The sequence below is a fragment of the Hoplias malabaricus genome, chromosome 13 (assembly GCF_029633855.1).
Source record: "Hoplias malabaricus isolate fHopMal1 chromosome 13, fHopMal1.hap1, whole genome shotgun sequence".
NCBI classification, from domain to species: domain Eukaryota; kingdom Metazoa; phylum Chordata; class Actinopteri; order Characiformes; family Erythrinidae; genus Hoplias; species Hoplias malabaricus.
Genome location: NC_089812.1, coordinates 20,140,235 through 20,156,088, shown reverse-complemented (window position 1 = coordinate 20,156,088; position 15,854 = coordinate 20,140,235). Strand labels below are relative to the sequence as shown.

The window sequence follows — 15,854 nt, the reverse complement described above, 5'->3', positions numbered from 1 at the left end:
CAGTAAAATGGACGGTGAGTGTAGATACACGTGTACCTAATCCAGTGATTTTCAGGGTATAAGTTGCATTTATAACTTTTGCAAAAAAAAATATATATATATATATATAGTTTATATACCAATTTAAGTAATGTAATTTTTAAGCAATCAATAAAAACTTTATTAAGGTAACCTTATTCTACCAATAAATTTAGGATGTTTATTTCCCACCCGTATTATGGCACATCCCGCCCCTTGCACCATGATTCGATGCAAGGCTCTACGCAATGATAGGATGACCACTAGGAACATTACCTACAAGCCAATCACAATGCACAGAAGGGTTGCCAATAGCCAATCATCGACGAGAGAAGGCGGGATTTTTTTAAATACAGGTGGGAAACGAAATAACGGGGAATCTCAGCGGATGCCCGTTTGCGCCCACTTTAGTGGGAAGCATTAGATATAAGAGTGAAGAGCTCCCTCCCCCTCATAGAGAGATTATCTCATATCTCAGTCCATTTCAATCTTAATTCGCTTTAACAGCACAGGAACGCCGCTCGGTGACACTTCTGCGAGCCATCGCTTCTCTATTCAGCTTTCAACTTTTAGCTTAGCATCATTTTTACCTCAGGATTTTTTTTTGCCGCCACTGCAGCAACGTCACCGCTTCATTGCTCAAAATCAGCGAGGAACGGAGAGGGTACTCGATTTGAGTCTTTTTATTAACTATAAAACGTTTTCTTGATCTGATAAGGATCTAATACTTGCATTGGCTCGGATTTTAACATTTTACTCCTCCCCCCCAAAAAAAAAAAAAAACCAGAAGAACATCTAACGTAACGTTACCGTTTAAAGGTAGGACGCATCTATAAAAATAACTGACACAGCCCTCTTTATTCGTCTTTTTAAATTATTTTCTGGTTGACTATTTATAATTTACCTCAGGTTTATGCCTAATGTGGCTTTAGAAAGCTGCTTTCTGTGTATTCTCCATCTCACACTGTTGGTGTTATGTACATTTTTAAAAATTATTTATTTAGATAAACGACCCTTTATTTTCGTTACAGATGGATTTTACTTGGCTTGTGCCTCTGTTGTAGTTTGCAGACATACAGGAGCTGGAGATCTTCATAAAGGCAATTTGGTTTGTTCTGAGTTTACACCCAGCAGATAAGGAGTAAAACAACATATTTGCACTGACTTTAAATGGAAAATGCGAGCTTATCATTATAAATCAATATTATCTAACAGGCTTGAAAGAACTGTAACTAAGCTCTCATTTCTGCAGGTGAATTATGGAATGTAGCTATAAAATTCTTTCCACTGTGTTGGGGTTCTTCAAACTTTAAAATGTTATCCATCCATTTTAAGATTATTTAGGTATACAAAATTGAAGATCTGTAATTTTTCCAAGTTAAAAAAATAGAATCTCTCTATTTTATGGAGGTTCTTAAAATATAAAATGTTCTCCCATCCACTGAAAACTTCTATATTTAACAGGAATATTTCATTTTTGCCTGGTTGATGTCTTTTTACAACCATGTATGGAGATACTTTAAGATTTTAGAAGGTTTTTAATTCACTAAAATGTCCTTTAAGGATACAAAATGGTAATCTTTTGGAAAGTGTTTGTCTTTCCAGGTTAAATCATAGAACCTTTTTTTTCATCCAGATCCTTTATACTATGTTTAGGTTCCTTGAACTTTAAAAGTTTTCTCTGTACATGTAAAGGTTTTTGGTTGAAACATAATGAAGTATGATGGAAATCTCAAATTTTTCTGGGTCAATTTACAGAACCTTTCATTTTTTGGAGGTTCTTGTAACTTTAAAATATGCTTTAATTCATTTAAATGTTCTTTAAGGAAAAATCACTGCCTAGTCTCTGGAAATCCCTAATATTTCCCACTTAATATATGGAAAACTCTCCAATATTTGGGGTTCTTACAAATTTTATTTTTAAGAATGCACTGAAAGATTCTTTAAAAATAAGAAATTGTAATTTCAAAAATTTCCAGCTTAACAATTTAGACGTATATGACATGTGACTTTAAAAAGTCTTAAAATTAAAGGTTCATTAATGGTTCTTGGCTAAAGCACTAGACTAAAAGCTTTAATTATTACAGTATGTTTCTATTGAGTTTTTTTTAAACTTTGCAAGGTCCTTCCATCTATTTAAAAATTCTTTATTCTTTTTTATCCTTTCATTTTCCATTAAACATTAAAATCTTGAAAAGTTGTTTTATTGGATTGGAACCCAAATTTTATTTATGGTTGAATATTTCACAGTGGTATGGTTGAAAGCATACTTGATAATGGTTCTTTAAAGAACCATCCACTGAAATGCTTTGTGGCTTGTTATGGTTCATTTATCAGATTTTTGTTATGTTAAGTTACTTTATAATTTAAAATGATTTAAAACATTTATTCTCATTGAAGCTGTTTATAAGAATATATTTTGTCTTGGGCGGCACAATGGCGCAGCAGGTAGTGTAGCAGTCACACAGCTCCAGGGGCCTGGAGGTTGTGGGTTCAATTCCCGCTCTGGGTGACAGTCTGAGGAGTTGGTGTGTTCTCCCCGTGTCCGAGTGGGTTTCCTCCGGGTGCTCCGGTTTCCAACAACACACGTTGGTAGGTGAATTGGTGACTCAAAAGTGTCCGTAGGTGTGAGTGACTGCCGCCCCCTCCAGGGTGTATTCCTGCCTTGCGCCCAATGATTCCAGGTAGGCTCTGGACCCACCGTGTGCCTGAATTGGATAAGCGGTTACAGATAATGAATGAATATTTTGTCTTCATTTTGTCTGTGCTGTTCTGGGAAGAACTAAAATGGGTAGGAACCTTTCTGTTATGTAGTGGTTCATTAAAATTTAAAAGGCTTTTTCCATGCACTAAAAGCAAAGTTTCATAAGTGTATATCTATTGCTGTGATAAAGCACAGTGCTAATAAACTGAGACACAATTGTGTTTTTTGTGTTAATTACAGTTTTTTACCGTTACAATATGTAATCTCTGCATTTCTCAAGTTTATCTTCTGTGTGTAGCTTAAAAACAGCTAGAGGTTCCTCATTGGGTCCTGTGTTTGATGTTCAGTTCTAAGTTAAAGCTTTAATCTGCATAGAATCCTTCTGTCAAACAACAACTGAATTAAAAAAAACTGAAAGTGTTTTTAGGATACCAAAATTGTCCAATTTTTAGCATCAGCCCCATCCAGTGTAGTGCTGAGCATGACTCCTCCATTAATCAATTACAGTAAATTTGGAAAGCTTTGAAAATCAATTAATACATTAGTTCTATCGATTATGTGCGAGTTAGTTGTTCTACTTTTTACTTTTTTCATCTTGTATTTTTCTCTACTTTCAGGTTTATTTCAACCACTTTTCTTGTTTTTCCATACATCTATACTTTCTTACAGGATTCTTTACAATTGTTATACACCACGATTGCTCTTTAACTAAATTACTATAACGACATATAATTTCTTTATATCTTTATATTAAGTGACTATAAACATAATAACTAACTATAAACTAATAACAACTTTTCTACTATGTTAATAGAAATATGCTATAAATATTTTTTTTATATAATTATATTTTATATATATATAAAAATTATATATATATATATATGGGCGGCACGGTAGCGCAGCAGGTAGTGTCGCAGTCACACAGCTCCAGGGGCCTGGAGGTTGTGGGTTCGATTCCAGCTCCGGGTGACTGTCTGTGAGGAGTTGGTGTGTTCTCCCCGTGTCCGCGTGGGTTTCCTCCGGGTGCTCCGGTTTCCTCCCACAGTCCAAAAACACACGTTGCAGGTGGATCGGCGACTCGAAAGTGTCCGTAGGTGTGAGTGAATGTGTGTGTGTCTGTGTTGTCCTGTGAAGGACTGGCGTCCCCTCCAGGGTGTATTCCCGCCTTGCGCCCAATGATTCCAGGTAGGCTCTGGACCCCCCGCGACCCTAAATTGGATAAGCGGTTACAGATAATGGATGGATATATATATATATATATTACTACATAACCACCACAAAAACTTTTTACTATTAAACTAAAAAAAACATTTGCGTAAAAGCATAAATGCTCCATTAGAACCTTTTAAAATTAATTTTATTACATCATTATACAGATACACTAAATGCTTTGTTAATTTATAAATATATACAACAATTTTTATATTACTGTAAACACAAACATCACTAACATTTTATTTACAGAATGATTATTACCACCTTATATTAATAAACGTCCGATGGCAGATTTTTTCTTTTATTTGGACGTGGTCTAAAGCCTGGATATGTGCTTTTGCATCACCACACGTTCTGGCACATTATGTTCCCCATAAAATGTCCAGAGTCTCTGTATATATTGTTACTGACCTAAATCAGTGCTTCGACCTACATGAAGGACTTTAGGTTTATTCTAGTCCTCCTTCACCATACACTAAAACAATAGACAGTTATAAAAACCCTATCGCAAAACCTCCAACTAGACATACAGTGTATTCAAATGTATTCAGAGTCCTCTAACCCTTGACTCCAGGAACATCTACACTTTCCAGGTTTGTCCAGGTTTTCTCCATAATCCACTGCTTGAGATGTAAGTAGATAAACAGAGTGAAAGGTAACTGATCTGGTTCTGCTTTTTTTTTCCAAATATTTTTCATCCATTATTGATTGATTCCAGTTTGAGTGAGAATTAAACAATAAACATTTAAAGAAATAAAATAGAATCACAAACAAAAGACATAAAATAATACGAGGATAACAAAAGAGGCTGCGACGTAAAAGCACATCTGAAAAACTAAGTCTTTCTCATGCCCTTGTCCTATCATGTCTGTTTTCCCTGCCATGTGCTCTCTCAGCACATGGCTCTTTTTGGTGTTGCCCTAGTCCCGCCTTTGTTCCGCCTCCTCATCTGTGTCTCAATTGTTACTCTGCCCTCTCATTATCTGTCTCAGGTGCGTCTCGTCTTTGTTTAGTATTTAAGTCCCCTTGTATCACTTCCTCTTGTTTGTCATTCGTTCTTTTACTGTTTTGGTCCATGTTATCAAGTCTGTCTGTCGCCGCTGATTCTCCGTCATTGTTTTCCACGTCGTCGTCTCATGTTGTCGTTTCATTTCCTCTGTCGTTGTTTCGTTTTGTAGTCTGCTTATCTCTTTAGTCTGTCTGTCCCGTTTGCCCTGTTTAACTCCCCATGTCCAGTTTAGCCTGCTTGGCTCCCTGTGTGTTGTCTTTCTGTTAAAGTCTCTTTGTTTTGTTTCTTTAATAAAGTGATACGTGACAGTTTTAGTATGTTTTTAAACACAAACTGCATTTTATTTACTCTCCACTCCCTACCAGTGAAATTTACCTGTCTAAAGAGCTCTCTACATTGAATGAGAATGATGGTGATGGTGATGTATAGTGGACATCTCAACTCAAAAAGTTTCTTTATGTCACAACCCCCTGAACACCCCTCTCTCCAAGAAAGTATTTCAAAATATACCCGACTAAGAACCTAGATGAGGCATTTTTCTGGGACGTTTTTATTTAATTGCTGAGTTTAACATTTTGGATAAAATCATACATAAATTCACCTCTCTTATGTGACATTTGGTGCCGGTCTGTTGTTCTGGGTTTTATTACATTTTTGACAAAATTTGGTGATTTCAATGCTCACAGCAGTGTATGACTTTATGTTGTGTAAAGCCTTCCACAAAAGAGTAGAGACTCTCAGTGCAGTATAAAGTGGAACACTCCCCTGATTAATGCCCTACGATTCAGAAAAAACATACTGTCTAAATACATTTGGACGTTCTGGACAGTGTATCTGACAGATCAATAATCAGAGCCTGGAGGAGGGCGTTATTATTCAGCGCACAGTGTAGAATATTGCAGGACTGTATCGACTGCTGATGTGTTCATGTAAAACAGATGTTGAAAGAGTATTATTTACAGTGATTAGTAGAGCAGTCAAATCCTGTACCTGAAATAATAATTTCTTGACTAGAACTAAAAGCAGGGCTTTTAATACCAAGGATGGAGCAGGGAATCACTCAGCAACCGTTAATTCACAGGTGCAGGGCAGGTCTAAAGGCTCATATTTGCTCATCATTAGATCCGTGCACTTCTGTCCATCCTTTCGTTGTCATATCCTCAATGTTTGTGCATCTTTTCTGAAAGCTTGCGTATGTGGATGAAATAGAGCATGATGCCTGGGCCCCGTGGGGGAAGTGTGGGAGTTCCCATGATTGATGTGGGGGTCACCTGGCAGAGCAGGTTATGGAACACCATGGATGATGTCTAAAAGCATTAAACATGACATACATGGCCAGTTTTTCTCATTGTAATTCTAAAATAAATTCTAATGTAGAATTTGCTGTCCACACGTTACAATGTATTCAACACCGTCACAAACCACCGCTTCCTCCACTGGCGCCATCTTTGTTGTTGTGCACAACTTGAGACGCTGAGTTGTGCTCTCTACTGAATGTTGGTCAACTTTAAGTGACAAATGGAAGTATGTGGGCAATTATGGTTGCATAATTTGAAACTAATGTATTCATTTTCGGATGGAAAGAGAAATGAGTCTTAATGTTGAGTTCAAGCTCCCTTTGACAGATTTCACAAGTGGACAAGGAGTGGAGGGGATTTTTTGGGGGCGAGTGTTTATGGGTTTTCTGCTTAAGTTTTAAATATTTGTCTCAGTCTGCCTGAACAACATGTGCTCTGCAGTGGTTTCCTTTTTCAGCTGTTAATAGCATTTTGAGAGAAATCTACTCCACTTTCTGAATGCTGCTTATGGCTCAGAAAAAATTGGACAGAGACAAAGACCAGAACAAAACAGGAAAACTTAGCAGTCTGGATGAAAGGGTGTTAATCAGTTATGAATTTGAAATGTAATAGATTTTGCTAAAATGCTTTGCAAAAATCCAGCAGAGTCCATAAGCCTTTCCACCACAACATATGTCTAGAGAAGTTTCTCTGAATGTTCTCGTTGTACTGATTTTATTGAGTTAATATCAGATTTTTTATGTACATATGGTAAAATAAGCTCTTAAACACTCGTATAACAGATGGTGTATTTTTAGAGAGTGAAATCAGGGACATCAGCGACGGCAGCAGAAAAGTGCTTTTAAAGTGCTTTTAAAGCTATTTTCTGTCTGCTCTGGAGCAGCAGAACACCTGTGTGAAGAGGTGTAAATGCTTTTTAGGCTCAAACACAGACACACTGTAATAACAGACTAAAAATCTCAAAAACACACCAACATTGCAGCATTTCTGATGAAATTATTGTTGTAAATCAGGAGTGTTTCTCTTCCTTCAGTAAGTCAGTTTACAGTAGATTTTGTATCATTCCTGTGAGCATTTGATGACATTCAATCATAATCATATTGACAGTCATAAACCTCAGTGAGGGCAGGTCACATTTTCACAGACCAGTACCTGAGTTTTATACACCTCGGGTGACCTCTGGGCATCGGCCATAGTGACTTAATGCTCCAGTGTCCTATTTAATTTCACACTTTTTATGGAGATTATATATACCATGTCAGCAACTGAGCATTTCGGGTTGTGCCAAAACTATGCTAGAATTTGTTATTTCTATTTGAAACTCATCATCATTTGTGCTTTAAAAATTGTGGAAAAAATATTTGTATTTATTTTCAGTTCAAAATTCATCATCTGTTTTATTGTTTAGGTTTTTCAGTGATGATTGTTGTTTTGCTTTCCAGGTTTTTTTGTGGCTGAGTTGATATTTCCGAGCAGCAGCGATGGACGAGATGGACCTGCCCCAGATGAAGAAGGAGGTAGAAAGTCTGAAGTATCAGTTGGCCTTTAAACGAGAGAAATCTTCCAAGACAGTCACAGAGTGAGTCTTCACACACACCATATTACACATGATTTTTAAGTAAATTTTAACTATTTTACCACCGATTTACCAAATTTCATTTTTTGCCAAATGTATATGATGAACCATGACATGTACAGTGTCTGACATATGCTAATTTAACAAAGTACTGCGGCTCTGTGAAAGGGACAATTAAAATAAGGAACGTGTCTTATATCACAGATACCTGTCTATATAACATAACAAGATAAAACAAATTGAGGCTAGCTCTTTAAAAACATATTTTTGAGTACAGAGCGTGTTTAACATTCTTACCACTGTGTTATAATCAGACATGTGGTGCCAGGCAGGGAGTCCACAGGGAATTAATCTTGCATTTCAAGTGTTTTTTACACTAAAAGCTCCTCCAGGTCCACTGAGCACGCTCTGTTCATGCTCTGAGCTCTGCTGGAGGAGAAGAGGAGTGTTTATTTCAGGATAAAAGTCCCCAGTGTCAGAACATCACTTAAAGACGTGCATAAAGAACTTTTGTTGATGGTTTTTATGTCTATGTACTTTGCATTGTTTTAAAGCCTACACTTATTTTAATCAAAAACTAAAAGTAAAATTAAAAGTAATAAAATTATTTTGTCTGTCAAAGTTCCCCAAAACCACATTGAATGTTGTGGGTTTTTCCCCCACTACTTTTCACATTTATTTCCCACCATGGTTGAGGGACGTTGTATCCACAGTGTGCATTTGTTACAGTCGTGGAGTACTTTAGTTAAAAAGATAGATAGACAGACAAACAGACAGACGAATATGAACAGAGCACGGCTCAGACACAGAGACAGAGCTCCCAGCCACATCAGAAACACACACCCCACCTTTATACTGGAGTGTGTTCAGAGCACGAGATTTGTCAGTGAACTATGAGGCAACTAACAACAAGTAAATAATTATTAATTACTGTAATCAAGGTAAAATGATGTGATATTGATTTGTGGTCATCTCACCCAGGACTGTGTGGTGGTGTGTGAGTTATGCTCGCTGTGGTGTGGTGAGCTTTGCTCTCAAGAGCTTTTCCTGCATAAGGTCTGTATTATTTCCTCCTCCCCCGGATGCAGAGTGAGTGATTTGTCTGTGCCAGACATTAGCGTTAGGTCATGTATCAGTGGTCGCAGATCCGATAACATCACCCTGTCGTCCAAGGCGCCAGTAAAAGTGTGTTCAGACTGGTCAGCTTTAGTGAGATTAAAATAAAACCTGGTGCATTTTCTCTGCTCTCCACCTTTAGAATCCTAGTGTTCACCAATTTAATATCTGTAAAGTACACTCTGTAGGGTGGAGGGTGCTGTTTGGGACGGGGCAGAGTTTACAGGATGTGCCAGGAAAAAACCTAATACAAAGCGACAGCTCAGACATAAGTCATAATAAGTACAGCTGCATTTCTGAGTGTACACAAATACACCATACCCTTATCATTCAATGGAAGTCAAAGTAAAAAAAATGTATTCAGAGGAAGTTTGGAGCGTTTCTATTGGTCCATTCATCATTAGAAATACGCAGTGTGAAGGACAGCTGCTGTGTTCAAAGGATGTAGTAAATTAACATCCACACACACAGAGATACAGGTTTTTAATTGGATAGAGATGATATGTATAATGTTTATCTAGCTTAGTAACTTCACAAACTACATTTATTTTGTTCGTTCTTACGGTTGTTATAAGACATTAACAAGAGAGTTTGTTTGTTCCAAACTCATAACAGAGTCATGTTTTATCTCCCTTTTCGCCTCACTGATCACATCTGTGTCCTGAACACAGATTTCCCACTAATCTGGCAGTGATTGATTGGATTGATTCTGTTTGCGTGCGGCATTGTCATCACTGGATAGAATTACAGTCCTCCATTTATGTAACAGCAGGCACTGGGATGTGAGCACATGCAGACTGTTCATCTCTTCAGAGCTTTGAACCACTGCAGCAGAACATAGAATAAGGAATTGTATTTATTTATTGGCTAAGTATGTGGATACACACAAGGAATTTGGTTATATCTGATGATTACTCTCTAGAATAAATACACAGTGCAGATGATAAACAGACAATGCTCAGCGAACATTACACACTATATATATATATATATATATACATGTATATGTATATGTATATATATGTAATAGAGTCATAGAGAAATCCAGCTCAGACCTTGAACACATTAGTCTGTGGAGTATAATGAAGTGGAACTGATATGTGACTGTGTGTGTGTGTTTGTGTGTGTGTTTATTTCCCTGCTCTGGGCTGCTGGGCCTCATTAGTGAGGAACACACACCTCAGCTCATTAGTTTACCCTCACCTGGGGTTGATCACATTGCTTTAACGATCCTGCCCCTCTCCTACAAACATTATAGATCAGTGACACCAGCACTGAACACATACACTGCTTTACAACTCAAATACAGAGAGAAACTCTAAACACAACAACAGACTTAAAGTCCTCTTCCTGGACTAACCCCTAAATCTCTCTTTTCAGAGTTACAGAGATAGAAATAATTTCTAAGCTACAGCTCCCCTAATGCCTTAAAAGTCTCTTAGTGTTTCCTCTGGGTTTATAGTCGGCAGCGGCCGCGGACCCATCCCCAACCTGGCCCCTCAGCTGAAACTGAAAAGGCCTGATTTAAGTTGATTTTTACACGTGACCACCTGTAACATGCGTTCTGAACCTTATCTGGACTTTATCTTCCTTGTGCCAAGGTGGCTCCACGCATGAAGCATGTGTTTAATTTCTTGTTGCGAGAGTGTGCCTGATGCAGACAATCTGCTGTGAGCTGCATGTATGAACAACCGCTCTAGGACATCTCCGGAACCAATAGTTTCTCTAGAGATACTCCAGAGTTCATGTGTGAAAGAGGCAATGGAGAGGTGCACATACTGAATCTCCAGAAGAGCTGGATTGAAGTAGTCCTTGATCACTGGTGTACACTTTCGCCAATTTTTTATTTTTACTGTTGTTTCTTTCAATTTGAAGTTAGTCCCCACCTCTACCTGCTCTGCTCACCTGCAGCTGGAAACCCCCACCTTGGAGTTGATGGGTTTGGTTCCTGAGGTGTGTGAGGTATGAAACCCTGGCTCTCTGTGTCAGGGTTTTTGATGATGAGGGCTGTGATGAAGGTCAAAGCTGAACAGATACTCTCACTCATTTACTGCATTCAGCAAAACACTCGCTGACCACAGCTGTTCCCCCAGCTTTAACAGAAATGTTTGCTACTGCCATTTTATAAAGTTGACCCTCTGAGAGTAAAACAGAGTTCTCCTGCTGAAACATCCTGGTGTGTTTTAACTCAAGAATCACTCAATTAACGACTTAAATCATAAGTAATTTTTTATTAATATTTCAGGGTAAAAACAGGCATTTTATCCAATCCAACTTTATTTATAGAGCACTTTAACATTTTCACAAAACACCAAAATGCTGTACATAAAATACATAACAATATAAAAACATTTACAGAATGTAAAAAAAATGCAATCAACAAACTAGGTGATGAAAGCTAAGGAGAAAAGGTAGGTTTTAAGAAGTGATTTAAAAACAGTGTGGATGCCTGACAAACTGTTCCACAACTTAGGAGCCATTACAGCAAAAGCACAGTCCCCTCTAATCTTATAGTTTTAAGGAAATGTGGTAGAAGATTAACGCAGGAAGATCTGTTAAAGATAAAAAGTATACGTTTAATTTATCATTCATTCATTCATTTTCTGTAACCCTTATCCAGTTCAGGGTCGGGGTGGGCCCGGAGCCTACCCGGAATCACTGGGCACAAGGCGGGTAATTTAAATCATTCCTTTTTTAAAATGTAGCAGTACAAAATCTGCAAAAAAAAAATAAAAAAAAAATAGCAAGCTCTATTAAATGCAGTAGAAAGACAATAAAGGACAGATTGAAGTAAATATATAATCAGATTATGTCTTTGTAAGAAGCTCAGACTGCTAACAAACGACTAAAATCCCATATTTTCTCTGAAACATCACTGGATTAAAGACACTTTTATTTCCAAGTGCTCTGTGGGATTTTTCCCAGAACTCTGTCTCCTTCTGTTCTGATCTGTGTGGACGTGACCGTTGATTTTCGGATGGAAGTGCCAAAACTGATGATTCAGAGCTTTAGACAAACTCCCACTTGCCGGAGGTGTTGAAGATTAGCCTAACACTAGCGTAGCACGCAAACAAGAATTCAGTGGGCTCTCAGTAATGCAGAATTTCTGAGTTACCCCAGCTGAAGATTTTTCTCAGGCTTGTGCTTGAATTATGAAATGCAACAAAACATGAAATGTGCTTTTATTGTCACTGTGGAGGAGTGGAACCAAATAGAGACTCCACGATTAACCCAACCATGGCACACACACACACACACACAGAGTAGTGAGAAATCTTAGCGCACACAGACACACACACACCTGCTCAGACACTGAGCTGCTCCTTTGCTCTTTTGTGCGCTTTCCGGCCAGTCATGGGATTCAAACCAAAAACATTCAGGTCCCAAGCTATCAGGCTAACTCAGGAATCCTTCTTTGTGGAACAGCCCAGGATTCCTTAGCATGCTAAGCTAAGCGCTACTCTAATCTGCAACATCTCTGGCGAGTGGGAGTTGGTCTAAAGCTCTGAATCATCAGTTTTGGCATTTCGACCTGAAAATCACAGGTCACGTCTACACAGGTCGGGACACGGTGAGAAGAGTTTGTGTAAAAAGGTAAGTAGTTTGATGACACTGTATTTAGAGGTGGGCATGTCTCCTTCTCAAAGCATCACACACAAAGCTTCACACACCTGTCTGAGGTAAATCACCAATTACTGAGTCTTACTTAATCACCAATTAAACACACCTTAAATGCCCTTAGTCTCATGTGCAGCTGCTCCAGAGCATCACATTGTATTGAACATTGCTTTTCTGTGGAGAGTTTACAGCGAGTGCATCTTAAAGTATCTGAACTCACTCTTTCACATTTAGCCCCAACTCTGAATGGTTAAAGGTTCAATCTGACATGTTCTCCTTTCTCCCCTCAGCCTGGTGAAGTGGATTGAGGAGTGTGTTCCTGAAGACCCGTTCCTCAACCCCGAGCTGATGAAGAATAATCCCTGGGTGGAGAAGGGGAAGTGTGTCATTCTTTAGGATACAAAGCTGCAGCTCAGAGTCTTCCCCAAAAAATGAAAAACAAAACACCCCAAAGCTGAGCAGGACAGAACCCACCTGCACCAAGGCCCCCTCACCATGAATGTACAACTGCAGCCCACACACACACACACACACACACTCCTTAGGTCATTTAAAGATGCACTTTAAAGATGCAGTCAGTCATTTTCACCAACAAAACTTCAGCAAACCTTTATTTACAAGAGCATCTCAGAGGGAATGGAGAATCAGACTGCATTGTCGTCCCTGATTGAAACAGTTTATGCTTATGGACAGGTTTAATGAATTTGTTAGTACAAGATACATCCTGGCCACTAGCTATCAGTATCATAAGGAAGGATAATCACTGGAAAAACTGACTGACTGCAACTTTAAAATTTTCATCATTCAACAGTCACCGTGCTCAGAGACTCCGCTGGGACTTAGCCATGTGTTAACTATTATTCTACGCATTAACGTCGCTATATCCCTACCTGTTTCTTTAGTTTGTTATACTTTGCTGCTGCTTTGGACTTTTTCTCGACACAGACTTCAAGCAAAGTCTCCACTGCCAGAGAAAAAGGCTTGATTTAAAAGATAAAAAGGAACGGAAGCTAGAAGGAGATTAAAGCGATAGTGATATGGGGCTTATTAGCTGTTTGTTTATTGGCTGAGTAGAACATAAATGAGGGAAAAATGAAAAATGTGCATTAACTTTGCTTTGTTTAATTTATGCTTCAAACAGAGCAGATAAACAGTAATAATTGTTTGTTCTCAACATGAGTTTAAGAGAAAGATAAAACTACAAACTGTGCTCTGACTTGTGCACAGCCTACATTTGATTTGATTTTTATACCCAATGTTAAACACCACAAATAAAAAGTAATACTTGCATGAAAACGTATTCAAATCTGAAGATGTTTGTTCTTAGCGTGAACACACTGGGTAAAACAATGTTTATAATTGTCCCAGTTTAAATAAATGAATAAATAGAAATGGTGCATCACAGAGAAAGGGTTCATTTTGGTAATCAACATCTTGATGGAGTAATTTCACAAAATGTGTGAATAAAGAGTGTATAGGTGTAAATCAGATGCAGTTTTCCTCTAAACGCAGTCCATCAGCCGCAGGCATGTGTTTGGAGATACGAGGCATTTGTAGTTTACCTTCTGATCCTCCCCACCTACCAATGTCAGGAGTAAATCTTAGTTTTTAAACTGTTTTAAAGCGTCAGGAAGCAGTTTTTCACCTCGGTTTGAGCTTTCTGAACTCCTCACAGACTGAGACGAGTTCAGTGTGAAGTCTGGCTTATTTCATAATGTTGATTTAGTATTGCATGATGTGTGCTTACTCTCTCATTATTCGGTTATGAGTTAGTATCTCTTAATTATGAAGTAATATTGCTTACTAGGTGAATAGGAGATAATCATGAAATGCTAAGTCATCATGTTGAGAATAGTTAGAAAGTCATAATAATGAGATTGTGAGTTATTTAAATTATATAATTATTTGCAACAATAAAGTTGAACATGACCTGCCACTACAGGTCAGTGTTTTTCTCTCAGTTCATCAGCTGTGTTCAAATGAAAATGAGGAAAATCTGCATTTGATTTCTGAGAAAACTATCGCTTTAATTCTCTTCTGTATTGTTTCCAGTGGCCCAGTGCACTACTTAGAAACACACGCAAATACACACACACATTAATCACCATCTGTCTCCACAGACCTTACAAACATTGTTTTAATTTATTGATTTATTTATGATCATGTTATTTATTTATTTGTTTAAAGGTTTTATCAACTACTGAGAATAGAGGAGAAATGCTCCAACGCACCCTTAAAGGTGCAATCAGTCATTTTTACCATTAAAAAATGGTAAAACTATTTGGTTATTTAAAGTGATGGATTATTGTTATGTTTTCCTTTTTTTCCAAGTGCAACTGTTGAGATGAAGAATGAATTGGTTTCTTTGTCATAAATGAGCCAGGTTATGCTTCATTAACCAGGTCCCTCACATGTATAGACTTAATACAGCGTCTGACACATCCAGGCCACTAGGTGCCACTATAAAGAAGACTAATCCGTGCAGAAAATGACTGACTGCTCCTTTAAATTCATTGGAAATTGAAACAGCATCTGTCCACAAGTTCACCATCAAATACTGCCTTGTACACAGTTTCCTTAAAAATTAAAGAATGTATGTGTTTCATAAGGAGTTAGCAAACCATCAGCAGCCTCCGAGATAGCACACAGACCACGGATTAAAGCCAGAGTCTGGCGCAGAAAGCACCTTTAAAACAAACCTCCAGTGAGTGTAGTTCCACTGCAAGACCTCGTCAGTGTCAAAGTTTCCTTATATAGATTTACCCTGGAGCTACCAGGCTAATGTAGCTAATTCCCCACCAGTTAACATTACAGTCAAAATAAAGACAACAGTATGAAAATTATGAAATACTCTCAAAATAAAAGCTTAAAATATAATATTGTCTAAATATTATGATTTGATCTCAAAATAAGGCTTAATACCTCATTTAAAGGTTTACTATCTTGTAATTATGAGTTATCTCATAATGGCTTAGCATCTCATAATTATATCTTAGTGTCATTATAACGGAAAATGACAGGACGTCATTAGATTTTAGGTCATAATTATGAAATTCCTTATTCTGAGATAGTAAATCATAATTCTGAGGTAGTTATATATTATTAGAAACTTTACACTGTATGGCCAAAACTTTGTGGACACCTGCTCCTGTGTTGCAGAGGGGCGTTAATGTAGAAATCATGGCAAATTCATGTAATTGTATATGTAAAACTGCATTTAACCACAATAACATGATGTCAGGCACTGTATGTGTACAATTTCAAGATGTGTGCAGTTTGAGGTGTCTACAAAGTTTT

General features: G+C 37.7%; 1 protein-coding gene across 6 annotated transcripts; it reads left to right on the top strand.

Annotated features, from left to right (window-relative positions):
- The first annotated feature begins 387 nt into the window (after positions 1–387).
- Positions 388–15,650, top strand: gng13b (guanine nucleotide binding protein (G protein), gamma 13b). Of its 6 annotated transcripts, none has more exons than XM_066641480.1 (5): positions 388–682; positions 806–837; positions 1,050–1,118; positions 7,690–7,826; positions 12,848–15,650. In XM_066641480.1, exons 4-5 carry the CDS (start codon positions 7,729–7,731, stop codon positions 12,951–12,953), a joined length of 204 nt encoding a protein of 67 aa, XP_066497577.1. In that variant the 5' UTR covers positions 388–682; positions 806–837; positions 1,050–1,118; positions 7,690–7,728; the 3' UTR covers positions 12,954–15,650. The 6 variants fall into 6 exon arrangements, with proteins under 6 accessions (XP_066497577.1, XP_066497576.1, XP_066497578.1 ...); XM_066641479.1 differs by having other exon boundaries at positions 1,050–1,126; XM_066641481.1 differs by lacking the exon at positions 1,050–1,118.
- Positions 15,651–15,854: the final 204 nt, after the last annotated feature.